The 15,531-nt window shown below is 38.7% G+C and overlaps 2 protein-coding genes across 7 annotated transcripts in view; both read left to right on the top strand.

Moving 5' to 3' along the window:
- col7a1l (collagen type VII alpha 1-like) overlaps positions 1 to 13,255 on the top strand; it is a 59,318-nt gene extending 46,063 nt beyond the window's left edge. For 2 of the 6 annotated variants that reach the window (XM_043237526.1, XM_043237525.1), the window contains exons 81-111: positions 47 to 124; positions 220 to 273; positions 414 to 452; positions 892 to 1,401; positions 1,819 to 1,854; positions 2,293 to 2,319; positions 2,414 to 2,473; positions 2,626 to 2,751; positions 2,875 to 2,946; positions 3,027 to 3,062; positions 3,166 to 3,225; positions 3,729 to 3,773; positions 3,931 to 3,966; positions 4,460 to 4,495; positions 4,794 to 4,850; positions 4,971 to 5,042; positions 5,139 to 5,210; positions 5,378 to 5,413; positions 5,507 to 5,587; positions 5,789 to 5,842; positions 5,915 to 5,968; positions 6,054 to 6,116; positions 6,208 to 6,270; positions 6,992 to 7,108; positions 7,803 to 7,880; positions 7,984 to 8,037; positions 8,139 to 8,187; positions 9,158 to 9,358; positions 10,856 to 10,918; positions 11,574 to 11,789; positions 11,884 to 13,255. In XM_043237526.1, the coding sequence (XP_043093461.1) occupies positions 47 to 124; positions 220 to 273; positions 414 to 452; positions 892 to 1,401; positions 1,819 to 1,854; positions 2,293 to 2,319; positions 2,414 to 2,473; positions 2,626 to 2,751; positions 2,875 to 2,946; positions 3,027 to 3,062; positions 3,166 to 3,225; positions 3,729 to 3,773; positions 3,931 to 3,966; positions 4,460 to 4,495; positions 4,794 to 4,850; positions 4,971 to 5,042; positions 5,139 to 5,210; positions 5,378 to 5,413; positions 5,507 to 5,587; positions 5,789 to 5,842; positions 5,915 to 5,968; positions 6,054 to 6,116; positions 6,208 to 6,270; positions 6,992 to 7,108; positions 7,803 to 7,880; positions 7,984 to 8,037; positions 8,139 to 8,187; positions 9,158 to 9,358; positions 10,856 to 10,918; positions 11,574 to 11,789; positions 11,884 to 11,897 (2,559 nt within the window). In that variant the 3' untranslated portion in view covers positions 11,898 to 13,255. Of the gene's footprint in view, positions 1 to 46; positions 125 to 219; positions 274 to 413; positions 453 to 891; positions 1,402 to 1,818; positions 1,855 to 2,292; positions 2,320 to 2,413; positions 2,474 to 2,625; positions 2,752 to 2,874; positions 2,947 to 3,026; positions 3,063 to 3,165; positions 3,226 to 3,728; positions 3,774 to 3,930; positions 3,967 to 4,459; positions 4,496 to 4,793; positions 4,851 to 4,970; positions 5,043 to 5,138; positions 5,211 to 5,377; positions 5,414 to 5,506; positions 5,588 to 5,788; positions 5,843 to 5,914; positions 5,969 to 6,053; positions 6,117 to 6,207; positions 6,271 to 6,991; positions 7,109 to 7,802; positions 7,889 to 7,983; positions 8,038 to 8,138; positions 8,188 to 9,157; positions 9,359 to 10,855; positions 10,919 to 11,573; positions 11,790 to 11,883 lie in introns of those variants that run through there. The other 4 variants (XM_043237527.1, XM_043237528.1, XM_043237529.1 and 1 more) reach the window with 4 other exon arrangements.
- A 501-nt stretch (positions 13,256 to 13,756) lies between these two features.
- On the top strand, positions 13,757 to 15,310 carry ucn3l (urocortin 3, like). The gene is made up of 2 exons (XM_043237530.1): positions 13,757 to 13,954; positions 14,333 to 15,310. The coding sequence occupies exon 2, from the start codon at positions 14,342 to 14,344 to the stop codon at positions 14,783 to 14,785; it is 444 nt and encodes a 147-aa protein (XP_043093465.1). The 5' UTR covers positions 13,757 to 13,954; positions 14,333 to 14,341; the 3' UTR covers positions 14,786 to 15,310.
- The last annotated feature ends 221 nt before the right edge of the window (positions 15,311 to 15,531 follow it).

Here is a 15,531-nt window from a genome sequence, read left to right on the forward strand (position 1 = left end):
GATGTACATGAATCTTTTGTTCATAAGACTGTTTGGGTATTAACAGGTGAGCTTGTCCCACAATAGCAGCCTAGAAAAGGCAAGATCTAAAGTGAAGAGAAGTGCTCCTTCATCTGAGTACATGGTAAAAACTATCCAGCTAATGTTTTGACAGGAGATTTTAATTTGCACATAAAATAGGCATCTTAATGAGGCATGAATCACATGTGTCTTCTGCAGGCCTACATGCCTGGGACACCAGGAGGACAAAATCGTTACAAACAAGGATCTAAGGTGATGAAAATTGACTTACAGTGACGCATTTAGTGCTTATGATTGAATAAGCTCATTTTAGAGAGCTGCAGATGTGATTGCATGATGTAATGGAGGGAAATTGAGGGAACAAAGTAAAATTTTAACTCATCTTCTTCTAGCGGTCCACCTCAGGTGCACAAGGCAAAAAAACGCTGAATGTGAGTGAGCTTAATCTACCTAAAAAAGAGGAATTCATAAAACTGAAAAGAATAGTTCAACCAAAAATGAAAATGTTCTCACCCTCAGGCCATCCAAGATGTGGATGAGTCTGTTTCTGCATAGGAACAGGTTTGGTGAAATTTAGCATTGCATCGCTTGCTCACCAATGGATCCTCTGCAGTGAATGGGTGCCGTCAGAATGAGTCCAAAAAGCTGATAAAAACATAGCAATAATTCAGAAGTAATCCACACGGCATCAGTCCAACAATTCATATCTTGTGAAATTAATTAAAAAACACCATCATTTAAATGTTTTGTTCATTTTTGGGTGAACTATTCCTTTAAAAATATATATTGAAGTCAACTCAACAATGCCTTGAATCAGATACAACCACAATAAAAAAGGACTCACACTTAATATTTCTGTCACTCTTGTAGAAAAAGCAAGAAAGCCAAGACCCTGAGACTGTGACAGAGATGCACGGAGAAAGAGAGAGGGACGAACAGGGAGAGAGAGAGGATGAAGTCTATCTTGAGAACAAAGAAAGGAATATTGAAGAGGAAACGTCAATTGAGGCACAGTGGGACTTGGAGGAAGAGAATGGTGCGACTGAGACCAAGGAATACAGTTCAGGTGATGGTGACGAGGAGACGGGCAGCGAGGAGATAGAGGAAGAATTTGAGCTAGAGAGGGAGAGAGAGAGACAGGAGATGGAAAAAGAAAGGATGGAACTGGAACGAGAAAGAGAAGAAGAGCTGGAAAGGGAGAGAGAGCTAGAGAGCGAGACAGAGATGAAGCAAGAAGAAAAAGAGGAGAGAGAGAGACAGTTGCAAAGACAAAGAATGGAATGGGAGAGACAACGAGAGAAGATGGAGAGAGAGAGGATGGGAGAGACAGACCAAGAAGAAGACATGGGGCCCCGCATTTCCCACTGTGATTACCTGAAAGTAAGCATGTGCTTTAAAGTCTATAGATATCCAAATATTCAACATATCCACAATATTTAAGTGTTATCTGGAACAATTGGTTCATTTTGAATACATTCTATAGTTCCAAAAATAAAAATAAATGAATATATATTATATTATATTATATTATTCCATTCTTATTTCCATTTAATGGTAAATCTGATTTTTAGTTTAGACTTTTGGGCCATAATGTAATTACTGTAATTATATTGAAATTATATAAAATCCATTTTGATTGAACCATTGGAGAACTTTCTTTAATTATAATATGCACTAATATAAAATTCAATTTTTATTTTCATTTCAATTCAGTTTTTAATCCCAGATTTTACTTCTTATTATGTACATCTGTACATAAATCGTGCATTGTATGTGCTTTTTTACTCTCTTGTACAGGGACCTCCAGGTGAAAATGGAAAACCAGGCCCTAAGGTTCGGCAATCTTATTCATTCTGAGTCGGAACGATCTGTTCTTACTAATAAAGCATGATAGTCCCATCCTGGAAAATAATGTTATTTGAGCAACGTTCTCATCAGCTCTTATTAGTGTCTAAGCTCTATGTGTTCCCAGACCGAAGTCTGTTAGATAATCATTCTTGCTCTCTGATTGGACTGCAGCTCACCCACACATATGACGTCCCCGCCTCCTCATTTACAATGTTAGGAAATTATTACTGTCGATCAAACCGGGACTTTCAGCAGTGCCCTTCCGCTTGCTTTGATGCCCCAGAGCTTTATTTTTACTCCTTCGTTCCTGAAATGAATGTCTTTATTAATGTTGTAGTGCTGATGGGGAACTTGCAAACTATCTTTGTTATTTTCCTTGTAAAAGCTGTTTGTTAGTGGCTGATGACTTGTAAATTTGCACAGGGGGAGATTGGTGAAAAAGGCCAGAAGGTACATTAATTTTCACCTTGGTTTTAATAACTGTTTATTTTCCCATATTTCTTTAGCTTCCATCTGACCTGTTTATGTGTTCTTTTTTTTTTAGGGAGAACCTGGAACTGGTCACCGTGGGCCCATTGGTCAGGCCGGTCCAGCAGGACAAAAGGTGATTGATTAAGCTGTGTGCATTATCAGTGCTGTAAATGTAACTTCCCATACAGTACAATCCAAAAAAAAGAGAAGATACCAACATAAACCCTAACACAGTTAATAATAGAGATTGCTTGACCACCTAACGTTTGAATGTTATGTACTTAGGGCGAGCCTGGAGAACCAGGACCGCCTGGAGCACAGGGCATTCAGGGCATCCGTGGCAACCTTGGCATCCCGGGGTCACCAGGTCACAGAGGTCAGCCTGGTGACCCTGGAGAACCAGGTAGAAAGGTAATGTCTGCCCATTCTCTATGTTGTATAGTTACCTTATTGTAATGACTTTGTCGATTTAAACACAAAGCAAATAAATGAACTTAATCAGTGAATGTTTCATTTGTTTGCATGCTTTTGAAGGGTGAAAGAGGGAGACGGGGGAAGAATGGCTCAACTGGTACTCCGGGTGCAATTGGTCCTTCTGGACAGCAGGTACCGCTTCTGAATTTGACTGTATTTTTTACAACAAGAGAAGAACTTGAGTAAACTTGAACTTGCTGTTCATTTTGCAGGGTCCTCCTGGCCCCTCTGGGGTTAAGGGTGAAAAGGTAAGTCATTGCATGTAGTATTAATGCTCAATAATACCAGGTTAGGTTGAAATGGGGGGCATAAATGCACACATACATCAAACGTTTCATCTGCTATAACTAGGGAGACAGTATACCAGGAGAAGCAGGTGACAGAGGAATTCCTGGGCTCCCAGGTCGCAGGGTAATATTATGATAATTTCGCTTTCAGATTGTGTGTGTGTGTGAGTATATATATATATATATATATATATATATATATATATATATATATATATATATATATATATATATACCTTGGGCCAGATTTACTAAACAGAGCATAGACAGCTCACTTCCATAATGACCAGTGCAATCTATTAAGACCAAATTAGCAACTATCACAGCCATGTTAAATAAGTTAAGACATGTTTTTTTTTGCATTCTTAAATAGTAAATAATAAATTGATTACTGCAAACTTTACTAAATCACGTTCCATGATCTCCTCCCAGAAATTTGCTAATCGCTAATCTTTCTCTACATTTAGTAATTCCTGACAGTATTTTTAAGACTAAGTGTTTGTACTGGTTTGTACTTTGGCCCCTATAGTGTTCAAACAGTGTCATGTTTTTTTGTTCTTTCTCAAATGTTATTTGTTGTTAATTTTCTGTGAAATGCTTTTGACAACTGTTTCTCAACATTACAAGGGAGCGAAAGGCACTGTCGGTGCCAATGGAACTCCAGGTCTCATGGTAAGTCACGTGCGATTCCAACTCATGGGCAGACATGCATTCATGCAGTGATCGCTATTGAACAGGTCAATATGGGCTGTTTTGAGGAAGTAGGATCCTGATTCTGTACAATGTGTTAACGTTTTTTTTTTTTTTTTGACCTTTCTCTTTAATTAAGGGTCCTAAAGGCATGACAGGTATGAAAGGAGAAAAGGTGAGGGTCTATTTTTAACCCATCTCAGTTCGAATTTGAAATTCGAAACAAGTTCAGAAGGTAGAAGGGCTTTAAATATTTATAGCCAAGCCAACTCTGCCAGGGTCATTTTCTGTAGCTCAAAGACTTATAGGCAGCTTTGACAGCACTGCAGTGCGCACAGAGCCTCTCTTCTCTCTGTATTGACTTGCCAGTGTCTTCCCGTCAAGTCTTTCTCTGCTGAAGCCAATCTTTCAATGGCTGAAACTGCTATGAACAGCACTTTCTATTGACACGCATACACTTGCACTAACGTCACAGTCTGCGTCAGTTGTGAATGATACTGGTTTCAGCACCGATTGACATGTAAAGCATCAAACAGTTGTAGCATCTAAACAGTGCCACTTACAACCCTAGAAACCCTTGACAGCCCATTTGATATATCAGTTGACTCTTAATTGTTTAGAATATATTCCAGACCAATTTAATAAAGACAAAACTTTTTAACTGACAGGGTGACAAAGGTGTTCCTGGTCACAGAGGAGACAAGGTAAGGACAGCTTTAAAGGGATAGTTCACCCAAAAATTAAAAAATTCTGCCATCATTTACTCACCCTCAAGTAGTTTCAAACCTGTGCGAATTTCTTTGTTTTGCTGAACACGAAGAAAGATATTTTGAAAGTTTGTAACCAGGCTGTTTTAGTCACCATTGACTTCCACAGTACAAAACATGGCAGAATTTTTCATTTTGGGGTGAATTATTCCTTTAAGTGTAGCTCTAATACCTGCAGTGTTTATTTTGATTTGATTCTTTCACTAACTAACATACCGGTTTCCTGGATTTGTAGGGTAGTCCTCTTTCCATGCCAGGACCCAGAGGATATAAGGGTCTAAAAGGAGAGGCAGTGAGATATTTTTGTATTTCAATGACATGTATCAATGACAGATCCAAGTATATATATATATATATATATATATATATATATATATATATATATATGGTGTGTCTGAATTTTACATGACAGGGTGAGCGTGGGCTTCCAGGCTTTGATGGAGATAAAGGAGAGAAGGGTGAAGATGGTCCACCTGGTGCAAAGGTATTTTGTACACCATTCTGAGTGAATAATACTGTCAGATACCTGTAGAGATTAATGTACTTGAATCATAAAAAGTGAATTTCAATGAATTTTCAGGGTCTAAAGGGAGAGGCTGGTACTAAAGGAGGCATGGGGCCTTTTGGTGCACGTGGTCCAGTAGGACAAAAGGTCCAAATTAGCACTACTCTAACGTTTATGCACTATAATATTGTTTAAAACTGCATTTTTTTGTATTGATTATATTGATCTATATGGCATGTTCTATCCCGTTAAACGTTTAATAACATTTCTCTGGGAAGTGCTTTTTGGGATTGAAGGTGTAAGTATTTTCTCAGGGAGATCCAGGAGAGCCAGGTGCCAATGGGGAAAAGGTAGCCTGTTTTTTTTCCAGTAGTCCTTCTGATAGTTTCATAACACTTTTTTTGCATCCATAAGTTTTGTTAAATGGCACTGATTTGTCACAGGGTCGTAATGGAGAACATGGATTGGATGGCGAGAAAGGTGATAAGGGAGACATGGGCTTGCAGGGCCGAAAGGGAGATCAGGTAAGTATATGAATCATCTGAATTAAATATTAATTGATAAGAAATTTCAGAGGGAGAACACCGTTCCTTAACCTTTCTTACTTACTATATTATTTAGATGAATGATTCAATAATTAAGTAGGCTTTCCTGTGTATTTTTTTGTTGTTTTTTAAGTAGCACTCTTGGTTCATGGACATAGACTCATTGGTTTTCTTGTTCAGGGTGAGAAAGGAGAGCCCGGTTTACCTGGAGATATGGGAATTAGAGGCGAGAAGGTATGAAATGTCAAGCTTGTCTTTAGTTTTTGTGTCTATAACCATTGTATTACAGTACTTTTTATCTTGTAGGGCTTCAGAGGTTTCCCTGGTCGAATAGGGAGTCCAGGACTGGATGGAGAGCAGGTATTTTGGATCTAATTTCATTTTATATAAAAAAATTGGATTAAATAAACCTCTAAGAACATTTCTTTTGACAATAAAATGCAAGGGTAATTCTGGGGACCCAGGAAGGCCTGGTCTTCCAGGACTAAATGGTCTGCCGGGACGAAAAGTGAGTCACTACACAAACAAATATCAATAACCTCATCATCACTATAAGTTTATGTATGTATAAGATGAATGGTTATTGTTTGAATGTGTAGGGAGAAAAAGGTGATAGTGGTCTGAACGGTGTTGACGGAGCTTCTGGACAAAAAGGAGAGAAGGTAAAAAAAACATTGTTAATTAAAAATGTTTTATTAAAAGGTAAAGTTCACCCAAAAATTACAATTCAGTAATCATTCACTAATCTTCATATCCTTCTACACAAGTTTAGCTGGAATACAAATAGACAATTTAAAAAACAATTTACACTGTTTCCATACAACAGAAGCACATGTTTTTACAAGTGTAGACAAATGTTTTATTAAATTTTTTACAAATGTAGATATTAAATAACATTTCATGCAGGGTTATTGGCATCAACTAAAATTATTCAAAACATTTTTCATTTAAATGAACAAAAAATAAGTTGAAATTACTTGTAAATATGTTTTTCCTTATAAAAATTACTAACTAGAAATAAAAAAAACCTACAATTAAAACCTGCGTAACCTAATTAAACCAAATATATAATAATAATAATAATAATAATAATAATAAACTAATGCAAATAATAAACTCGTAAAAAATGCAAAAAATGTACTAGAATTAAAATGAGAACTGAAATAATTTAAATAAACGCAAATTCAAAACATAATGAATAGTCTATAAATAACACAGTTATCATGTCACAATAAACACTAGAAAACCATATATCATCATGCGTCAAATTGTAGATGAGGGTGTTTTTGCATAATTTTCAGTTTTGGATTAACTCTTGTTCTACATAATCATTTGCCTGTCAAATATATTCACGTCAAATTTATTTAACCCATTCATCCGCAGGGTGCGACTGGTTTCCCAGGTTTCACTGGGTTTAAGGGGTCTACTGGTGTACCAGGAACTAATGGGGTTCCTGGTCGGTCTGGTCCAGTTGGACCTAAAGGTGAAGTAGGACTGAAGGTACGACCCACCTGCCTACACTTAGACAATAATACATACACAATAATAGAGCTGAATTTATTATGTCTATGTCTGTGTGATTCATCAGCCCTCACAGATAGATGGATAAATAGTCAAGCCAGTGTAATTAGGGCCATCTTCATATCTCACTCAATCTCATGTGGAGGAACCGTGGAGGAGGACAAGGCCCTAATTAACCCCAAGAACGACAGGATGAGAGAGAGATAGAGAGACGGGGGGTAGGAGCTATTTCTGCTGGGATGAAGATTTGAGCTATCAAACTAAACACTGCGCTAAGGCCGCCTTTAGCCACAATTAGGCATCTCTTGATGTTGATAGGAATGGAGAGGGTTCAGCAAGCCGCTCTCACAGAGTCTCTTTAGTAAAGGTGCGCTGTACTTCAGCACAGAATCAGCAGACAATCGTGAAACATGAGGCGTTTCTGTGAGTACAGTTTATGAATTAAACATTATCGCTAAGTATCACTCTAGTGCTTTTCTGTGCGAAAACAGCCAATATAATTGAAACTTATTTTTATTTCAGTTGGAAAATAAGGTGAATCACCGGTTTAGTTACGCGTGGCCTCGAGCTCAAAGCGGATTGGTCCAGGCTTAGTGGTTGCTTCGTGGTGAAGTTCAGCTTCTGTGCATTACTACCTGTCCCTTGTTTGATTTGATTGTTTTAACTACCCCAGGGAGAGAAGGGAAGGAGAGGCAGAGGGAAGGCCTGTCAGCGGGGACCCCCTGGAATACCTGGCCTCAGGGGCCTGGATGTAATAAGGCATCTACACACAAATAACTGTATCCTCCACTCAGTCAGGACTTAATCTATTCACAAACATGCTCGGTCGAAAGTTATACATGTCCTCTATGCAGGGGGAGTTGGGAACCTCAGGCGGGAAAGGAGAAAAAGGGGAGCCAGGACTCAGCGTATGTTGACAATGCCTTAGTTCTAGTATATTTTTATCCTTATGGATTACAGATGATTAGATGCTTTGATAAGTACTGTGATCATTTTTCTGTTTGTTCAGGTGGAGGAAGTGAAGGATCTGGTGACAAAGGAGGTGGTTGAGAAGTGTGGTGAGTTTGTGTGTTTGTGTGTTTGTGTGCGAACTCCAAATATTAAACACACAGTGGTACTTTAGGTACTTCATGTCGAATTTACTGCCAAGGGAAAGAAAACAAAACTGTCAAAAAGAAGACGATTTCTGCACAAATATCTGAAAATTCTTAAACCAAGTGACATTTAAAATTATGTTGTTTTGTTTTCTGCCAAAAAAGAAGGCAATTCTTATAACAAGAAACAATATCTGTAATTGAGAATATTATTAGGAATAAATGATAACATACTGACCTATTCTTAATATTAACTATTGACTATTTATTAGTCTTTACAAAGCACGTTTTCTGCATATTCTCTAATACTACCCATAATATATAAACCTACCAACTACATTACTAACTATAAATTAGGAGTTTATTGAGAGAAAAACATAATTACTGGTTAATGGTTTCAATGGGTTTTCAAAAATGCTCAATGCTTAACGTCAACAATGCAACCCACTGAATAGATTGTCTATTCATATTAAATATAGCTTCTACCTTCATAAAGAACTATTCGGTTGCGCACTGTGCTGTGGTCCATTGAAGTGAAATTATGACTGAATAACAGCACTTCATTAACACGTGTACGTGGGTGGTTAGAAGTGTGTGTTTTTGTGTATTTGCGTGAGTTTGTGTCTCTCAGTATATGTGTTTGGAGGCCCCTGCAGTGGAGGCCTCGGGACCCCATGGGTTCCACCATCTGTTGTGTTTTTATGGTCTCTGTTACCGAAAACTGTGAAGAACTCCATGTTCGGAAGTCATTCATGAATACGAAAACTAAATTAGCAAACGAAGGGACTGTTTTTTTATAAGTATATTAAAGCAATGAATTTTCTGTTTTCAAAAAAATTCTCAAATATTTGAATTACTGTCCATTAGAATGGAATAAATAATGATGTTTGCCTACTGCGGTTTGCCTAAAGCACGGTCATATTTCTAACTAAAGGAAAGGAAATACTCCTGATGGTGAACACCAATGATCCAGATGACGGGAGTATCCTAAGGGAAGAGAGAAGAACAGATTCTGCCGCTCCGTTCTTGCTCGCCCACCCCAAAGTGTGGGATGAAGAGTCAGAGGACGAGACCACTACAGTTCATCCTGCTGTTTCAGAGTCTGAGCCAACATTGGCATATGGCAACGTTACAAGTAGGTATATTCCTGCTTTGAACCAATATGTTATAACATGACTTGTCTCGAACGAAATCATCCCTATAGTTTGTCCCGGGGAATGAAAGTGTTTGGATGGGGGGAACTATAGTTTTATATAATCTGTTTTACGTTCAGACTTCTACTGTGTCTCATGAACATTAGTCCTGATCTGGCATCTTTATGCATGAGCTCAGTCATCCATATACACCATTCAGTTTTTCTTTCCTTGATGGAAAACAGGAAATCATACGCAAAGGTTCTGCATGGTCTGCTTCTCTGTGTTATTTTAAGCAACTGAGTCACACTTCAAAAAAAAAAGAAAAATCTGTTTTGTTTTGTGTTTGTTTTTTTTTTGCTTTTTATTTTTTAGTACCAACCATATGAACATCAACGCTCAAAATAAGACATAGTGCAGGTTATCTGGTCGGCTACATTATTATATGATGGGTTAAACAGAATTAACAGACTTTTCCTCCTTGCAACACTGGTTCTCATCATCAATTAAGTGTGTCATAGCAAGGAAAAACAAGAAATAATGTTCAAAACTGGGCTGATAACGTTAATATTATTTCACACACAATTGATCTTTATTGTACAACAGTTAGTTTTAGACTTTTTTTTCTTCATCTGTGTTTGCATGGTGCAGACAGTCAGTTTGTAGATTAGTTGTGAGGATTTTTAGAGGCTCTTTCTCAGCGATACATGCCATAGGTGACAACTATCCAAGTCACTGAATCACTGAATATGATTATGTTTGTTCAATGATACTGATGTAGTTGGTGTACTCATGCCATGTAATATATAGATGACTTTATTTCTTCTTCAGAAAAGATTTAGAGAAATTTAGCATTGCATCACTTGCTCACCAATGGATCCTCTGCAGTGAATGGGTGCCGTCAGAATGAGTGTCCAAACAGCTGATAAAAACATCTAAATAATTAACAAGTAATCCACACGACTGCAGTCCATCAGTTAATGTCTTGCGAAAAATGAAAAGCTGCAATGCTTCTGGCTACAATACGAGCCCTCCATCCTTAATATTTTGTCGGAAACAGGAAGCCAGGCACCATTTACCAAGTTCAAAACAGTTGGCAGTGAATATATCAGTAAATTTTGATGCAAGCCCACAAAAAAATCTATACTTTTTCTCTAGAAGAAGTGCTATCATGGATTATGGGTCATATTTTAATCAAAAGCAACGGTTCCAATTGAAAAACATCTTAATGGTAGACTTCTTAACTTCAAGTCATGTCATTAATTATGTACGGATGATGTGTGGATGTGTGATGTGTATGGTTTTATCAGTTTGGACTTATTCCGACAGCCCCCATCCACTGGTGAGCGAGTGACATAATGCAAAATTTTGCCAAACCTGAACTAACTCATCTACATTTTGGATGGCTTGAGGATGAGTACATTTTTAGCAAATTTGGGCGAACTATTCCTTTAAATAAAACTTCTGGGTATAATTTAAAGCTTTTGTGTTGCACTCAGGAGCCGCTGCTGAGGGAGATGGAGAGCAGAGAAAAAAGAGACGCGCACTCAAACTCCACTCAGGTATGTGTGGAGTAAAAGAGGAGAACATCGTCCTCTGCTGACTGCTGCTCCAAGTGCTTTTAACACATTAATACAGCTACACAAACTAATCACATAAGCAATACAGTCAGATTTCCTGCACCAGTTTAACCTGGTCCTTCGATACAAGTGGTCTGCAGTGGGAATTTTGGTTTTATGTGCGGGAAAGCAGTCCAAAAAGTATGCAGTAATGTCCCTGGCACCAAAAGCGCAATGCATTTGACACGGCTAAGATTACTGTACGCACTTCTTGTTTTTTTCCAGTCTATTTCTGTCACATCCACGGTATAACGCGAGACACAAAGAATGGAAACAGACAGATAAGAGCAGAATTAATCCACTGATAAAAAGTAACATTTAAATCATGGCTCCGCAAGTGTGTACGCTCGCGTGTATACAAGCGCACGTGTGTGTGAGAAAGAGAAAAAGAGATAAGGCAGAGACTGAACGTTTGACTGACAGCGAAATTCGAGATAAATTTTGATTAAAAAGGGGAACCATTGTCAGATTAGGTTATTATCATTTTAATTATGCGTAATTTATTGATTTAATAAATTTCGTTATATTAGAACTTGAGTTTGAAAGCATTTGTACTCCCTTGAAACGGATTGATTGTAGCTGCCTTCATTAAATGCAGACCTAGCCGCCGATCTGTGCCTTGAGCCCATGTCCGAGGGCCACTGCGCCGAATACGTCCTGCTCTGGTACTACTACGCCGTCTCAGGAGAATGCCGTCCCTTTGTGTATGGTGGCTGTGGAGGAAATAGAAACCGCTTCAGCTCCAAACAGGACTGTGAGAGTCAGTGTTTTCTGGGGAGAAGAGGTAAAGGACCAATCAGAATTCAGACTTCAGGTTCCTATATAAATAAATAATGAGAGGTACTTGTTCAAAAGATGTTTGGAACATTTATTATCAAAATTAATTACATTTTCTTATCCATTTACAGATTTTGGATCCTGAGGAGGAGAATTGTGCTATTTTTTTTTTTTTTTTTACAGTTAAACTGAATCTCACAAAATACCGTTTTTGTACATTGCCATCTTATATGTATATTAGTTTTGTATGGCAGAAAAAAAAAACTACATCATGTCTGAATTTTACTTTAAAAGCACCACACATTGTTGCACTGTTGTAGTTACTTCTTATAAATGCCATGTTTTTATTTAAAAAAAAACAAAAAAGAAAACGTTTGATGCTTATAAACCAAGGTCATGATTCTAAATGCACTATTAATATAACCGAATACGTGTTTATAACCTGTCCGTCATTTTGCACTAATGGTTCTGTTTGTAAAATGTAATTTTTTGTGAGACGATTAAAACAATGAAATGAACATATTTTTGAATGAGCTGCATCGCTCCCTTTGGGCTGGTGGGTGTGTGCGTGAGAACATTTTCACTTCGTGACCTCTGATTTTGGACTGCGTTCTCTGAGCTTGGCCCTGCGCTGTGTATAAATGCTGCCATATTGGCTTTTCTTCAGAAATGTTTGTCGAGTCGTGTCTGGACGGTGCCTCCCGGGGGCAGGCGGAGAAGGTGTGCGCGTGTGTGCGAAGCCAATAGACTAGCTGCTTTTGTGGGTGGCTTATTTGCGCACATTTGTGAATGTGTGCGCTTCCTTCCTCATTATTTTTACCCGTCCGTATCTCCCAGTCTTAATAGCTTTGACATTCACTCTGTTCTGCCTTATATAATCCCCCAACCAAGCTGCTCCCTGTTGCATCCCCAAGGTTTCTCGTTCTTTACATATGTCGCAGCAGCAGGGGGCCCATGTAGCAGGCCGTGGTCCAATTTTTAAGATTGCGGTACAAGACAGGACGCCCTTTACACTGTGTCTAAGGGGATCCCTGCGCGCACTTCGTTGTGTACACTACAGAGAACAGATGCTCTTCACACTTGCTTTAAAACGTAGCCCGTAGTTTTAAAGGTTTAATGAGCTTCCTTCAGCGTCATGTGGAATAAATACGTTATCGTCCAGCCTGATGCACAATGTTTACAATGTATAAAGGTGATCGTTAATGAAGTCTCCGAACTTCTGAGCTGGTAATAGCAAAGCAATCAATCATTAAAGGGAAGTGGGAAGAAAACTCATTAAACTTGTAAGCATGAACTGCGGAGCAATTAACTCACAGGGAGGTCTAAAAAGGGACACAAACATCAGATATGGTCGTTGACCCCGAAAACAGGGAAAACAATAAAACAGCCTTATACAGATGCAAAGTAAATAAAGTGCTGCGCTGTCCGTGGTGCTGAATGCCTTTGGATGAATGTAAATTCTCGACATCCCTGTTAAATGATAAACCGTATTTTAACAAATGTATATATTTTAGCATTTACACTTTGGCTTCACTTTTTTCAGTGCACATATATGAAGCCCATTTTTTCATTGCATAATCTTTGCTTATACCGCACTGACTGTTGGGTAGGGCTTCACGAAAAAGCGACTCTTTTTTTCACGCGAAATTCACACAAAAACTTAGCAAACTTATGAGTTAATATACAACTAATAGGCTACGATGATAAGATGGGATTTACTACTCGAATAAATAACGCGTATTTATTTGTGTGTTCGTTTGTTCGTTATTGCATGTAACTCGAGATAACGTATAGCCCAGTCAGCCGGTCGTGATAAAGGAACTTGTTTTCATGTAACAACGGGCTGTCTTCAAATATGAAGCTCGGAGTAGACTACATGGTGCACGAGCGCATCAATCACCGCCTTATTTTACTGGGAGGAACCCAATAAATGACGTTACTGCTGGCGTACGACTGCAGCGTAATTGTGCTTATACTAAATGAATGCACACCCAATAGGCAAACAGTCCAAGCGGATGTTATGAGCAGCCGGGGAGACATCAAACCCACTAAATCACTCTCGTGATTCAATGCGACATTAAGTTGACACCGAGTTGTTGACTCGCTTGCCTTTTTAGTGACACTTTGGGCTCTCGATCCAAAAGTTCTGGTCGACCCAGCAGTGCTTCTCTTCGGAAGACTCTCCTAATTCGAGCAGTGCAGGTAAGGCACTTTTGCATTATAGTTTCCTAAAGAAACGATAGTGAAAATGTACCCAGGGGTTTGTTTAAATCTGTGACTTTATTTGTGGAACACGAGTAAGCTATTACTTATACCTTATAGTCACCATTGCATTATATGGGTTATGCAAATTGAATTGCGACAGGATAAGAGCCCAAAAGAATAAAAACGTAGTAGAGGTTTGATACAAATGACCACTTTTAGTTATTTACCTAATATTATATGTGCACAGGGCAGTTTTTATACAAACTTACTAAAAGTATGAATAAAGTTATCGTCACGCAGGAAAACTAAAAGCATCTAAAAAGCCTCCTTAAAGTGCTTGCTCTGTGTGTATTCTCACGCGCCTCCGTTCAACAGGGCAAAACGATGTGGCTCGCGCGGACCCTCCTCGCTCTGGCACTTCTTTGCGCACCGGTTTCCAGCCTCTGCTTGCCGACGTACGACCCCGTGTCCAACTTTCTTTGCAACAACGAAGTGTTCTCCGAGACGAACGACGACGGGCAGTCGGCAAACTCCCTGCTGGACAGTCTAAACCTCCTGTACAAGTCGGCGCACTCGCTTTCCTCCGAGGAGCCGCGCGAGAGGAGGACGATACCCGCGTCCAAGTACAGATATTTGAGCCAGACGCAGCTCAGGAGTAAACTCTACCGTAACAGTGCGAAGAGCGACCGACGCAGCCAGGTCACCCTTTCCCTCGACGTCCCCACCAACATCATGAACATCCTCTTCAACATCGCCAAAGCCAAGAACCTGCGCGCGAAGGCGGACGACAACGCGCGCTTGCTGGCGCAGATTGGAAAGAGAAAATGAACTCCAACTCATGTCACTAATTTGACTTTAACAGATATTTTTCGTCACCCACTGAGGCATGTTATCTCGAATTTAATAATGTAATAAAAGTTGTTTTTTTTCCTCCAGTTGCATAATAAGCAATACTGAAAATGAATGGAACGTGTTAACAGGTGATATTTGGGTTTTGATTTATTACCCACGTTTTGTTCGTGTGTCAGATTTAATGCTGTTTTACAGGACTTTATTTAAAATTGGCTCATTACCCAGCGGGATTGTAAACAATATTGTTTGGTTAATTTTAACTCAAGCTTTAAAGAGACGTAAAGATAGCCTGCGACGTATTTTTTCCCCTTTTCATTAATGCAGTTTCTCTGTTCATCTCAGATGAGATTAGTATTAAAAAAATGACTGATCTGCGAGGCAGGCTGCGGATCTGTAAAGTTCTTAAAACTCTGGGTTGATAAAACCGACAGTTGAATATTTTTGTACTGAAAATAATTATTTTACCGTTTAATAAATAAATAAATGCAAATGTAAACAAAGCGTCCATTTGAAGGCAATTATTTCGAGGGTGGATTTCGTTAAGATGCACAAGAAGATAACATCACTCCTTTCACTTTTCACAACTACAGGCTACTCAATCCAGTAATTATAGAGAAGTCTACCATTGGCAAATCGTTATTAATAATACAAATTTTGCTCATTTTGCTCAATCTAGGCTACATTTTGGTGAAAACTGAATAAAATATGCAGGAGGATTATAC

The sequence above is a fragment of the Puntigrus tetrazona genome, chromosome 4, assembly GCF_018831695.1.
Source record: "Puntigrus tetrazona isolate hp1 chromosome 4, ASM1883169v1, whole genome shotgun sequence".
Lineage (NCBI taxonomy): Eukaryota > Metazoa > Chordata > Actinopteri > Cypriniformes > Cyprinidae > Puntigrus > Puntigrus tetrazona.

Coding starts and splice junctions, on each gene's coding strand:
- ucn3l (XM_043237530.1), top strand. CDS start 14,342: ATGTGGCTCGCGCGGACCCTCCTCGCTCTGGCACTTCTTTGCGCACCG.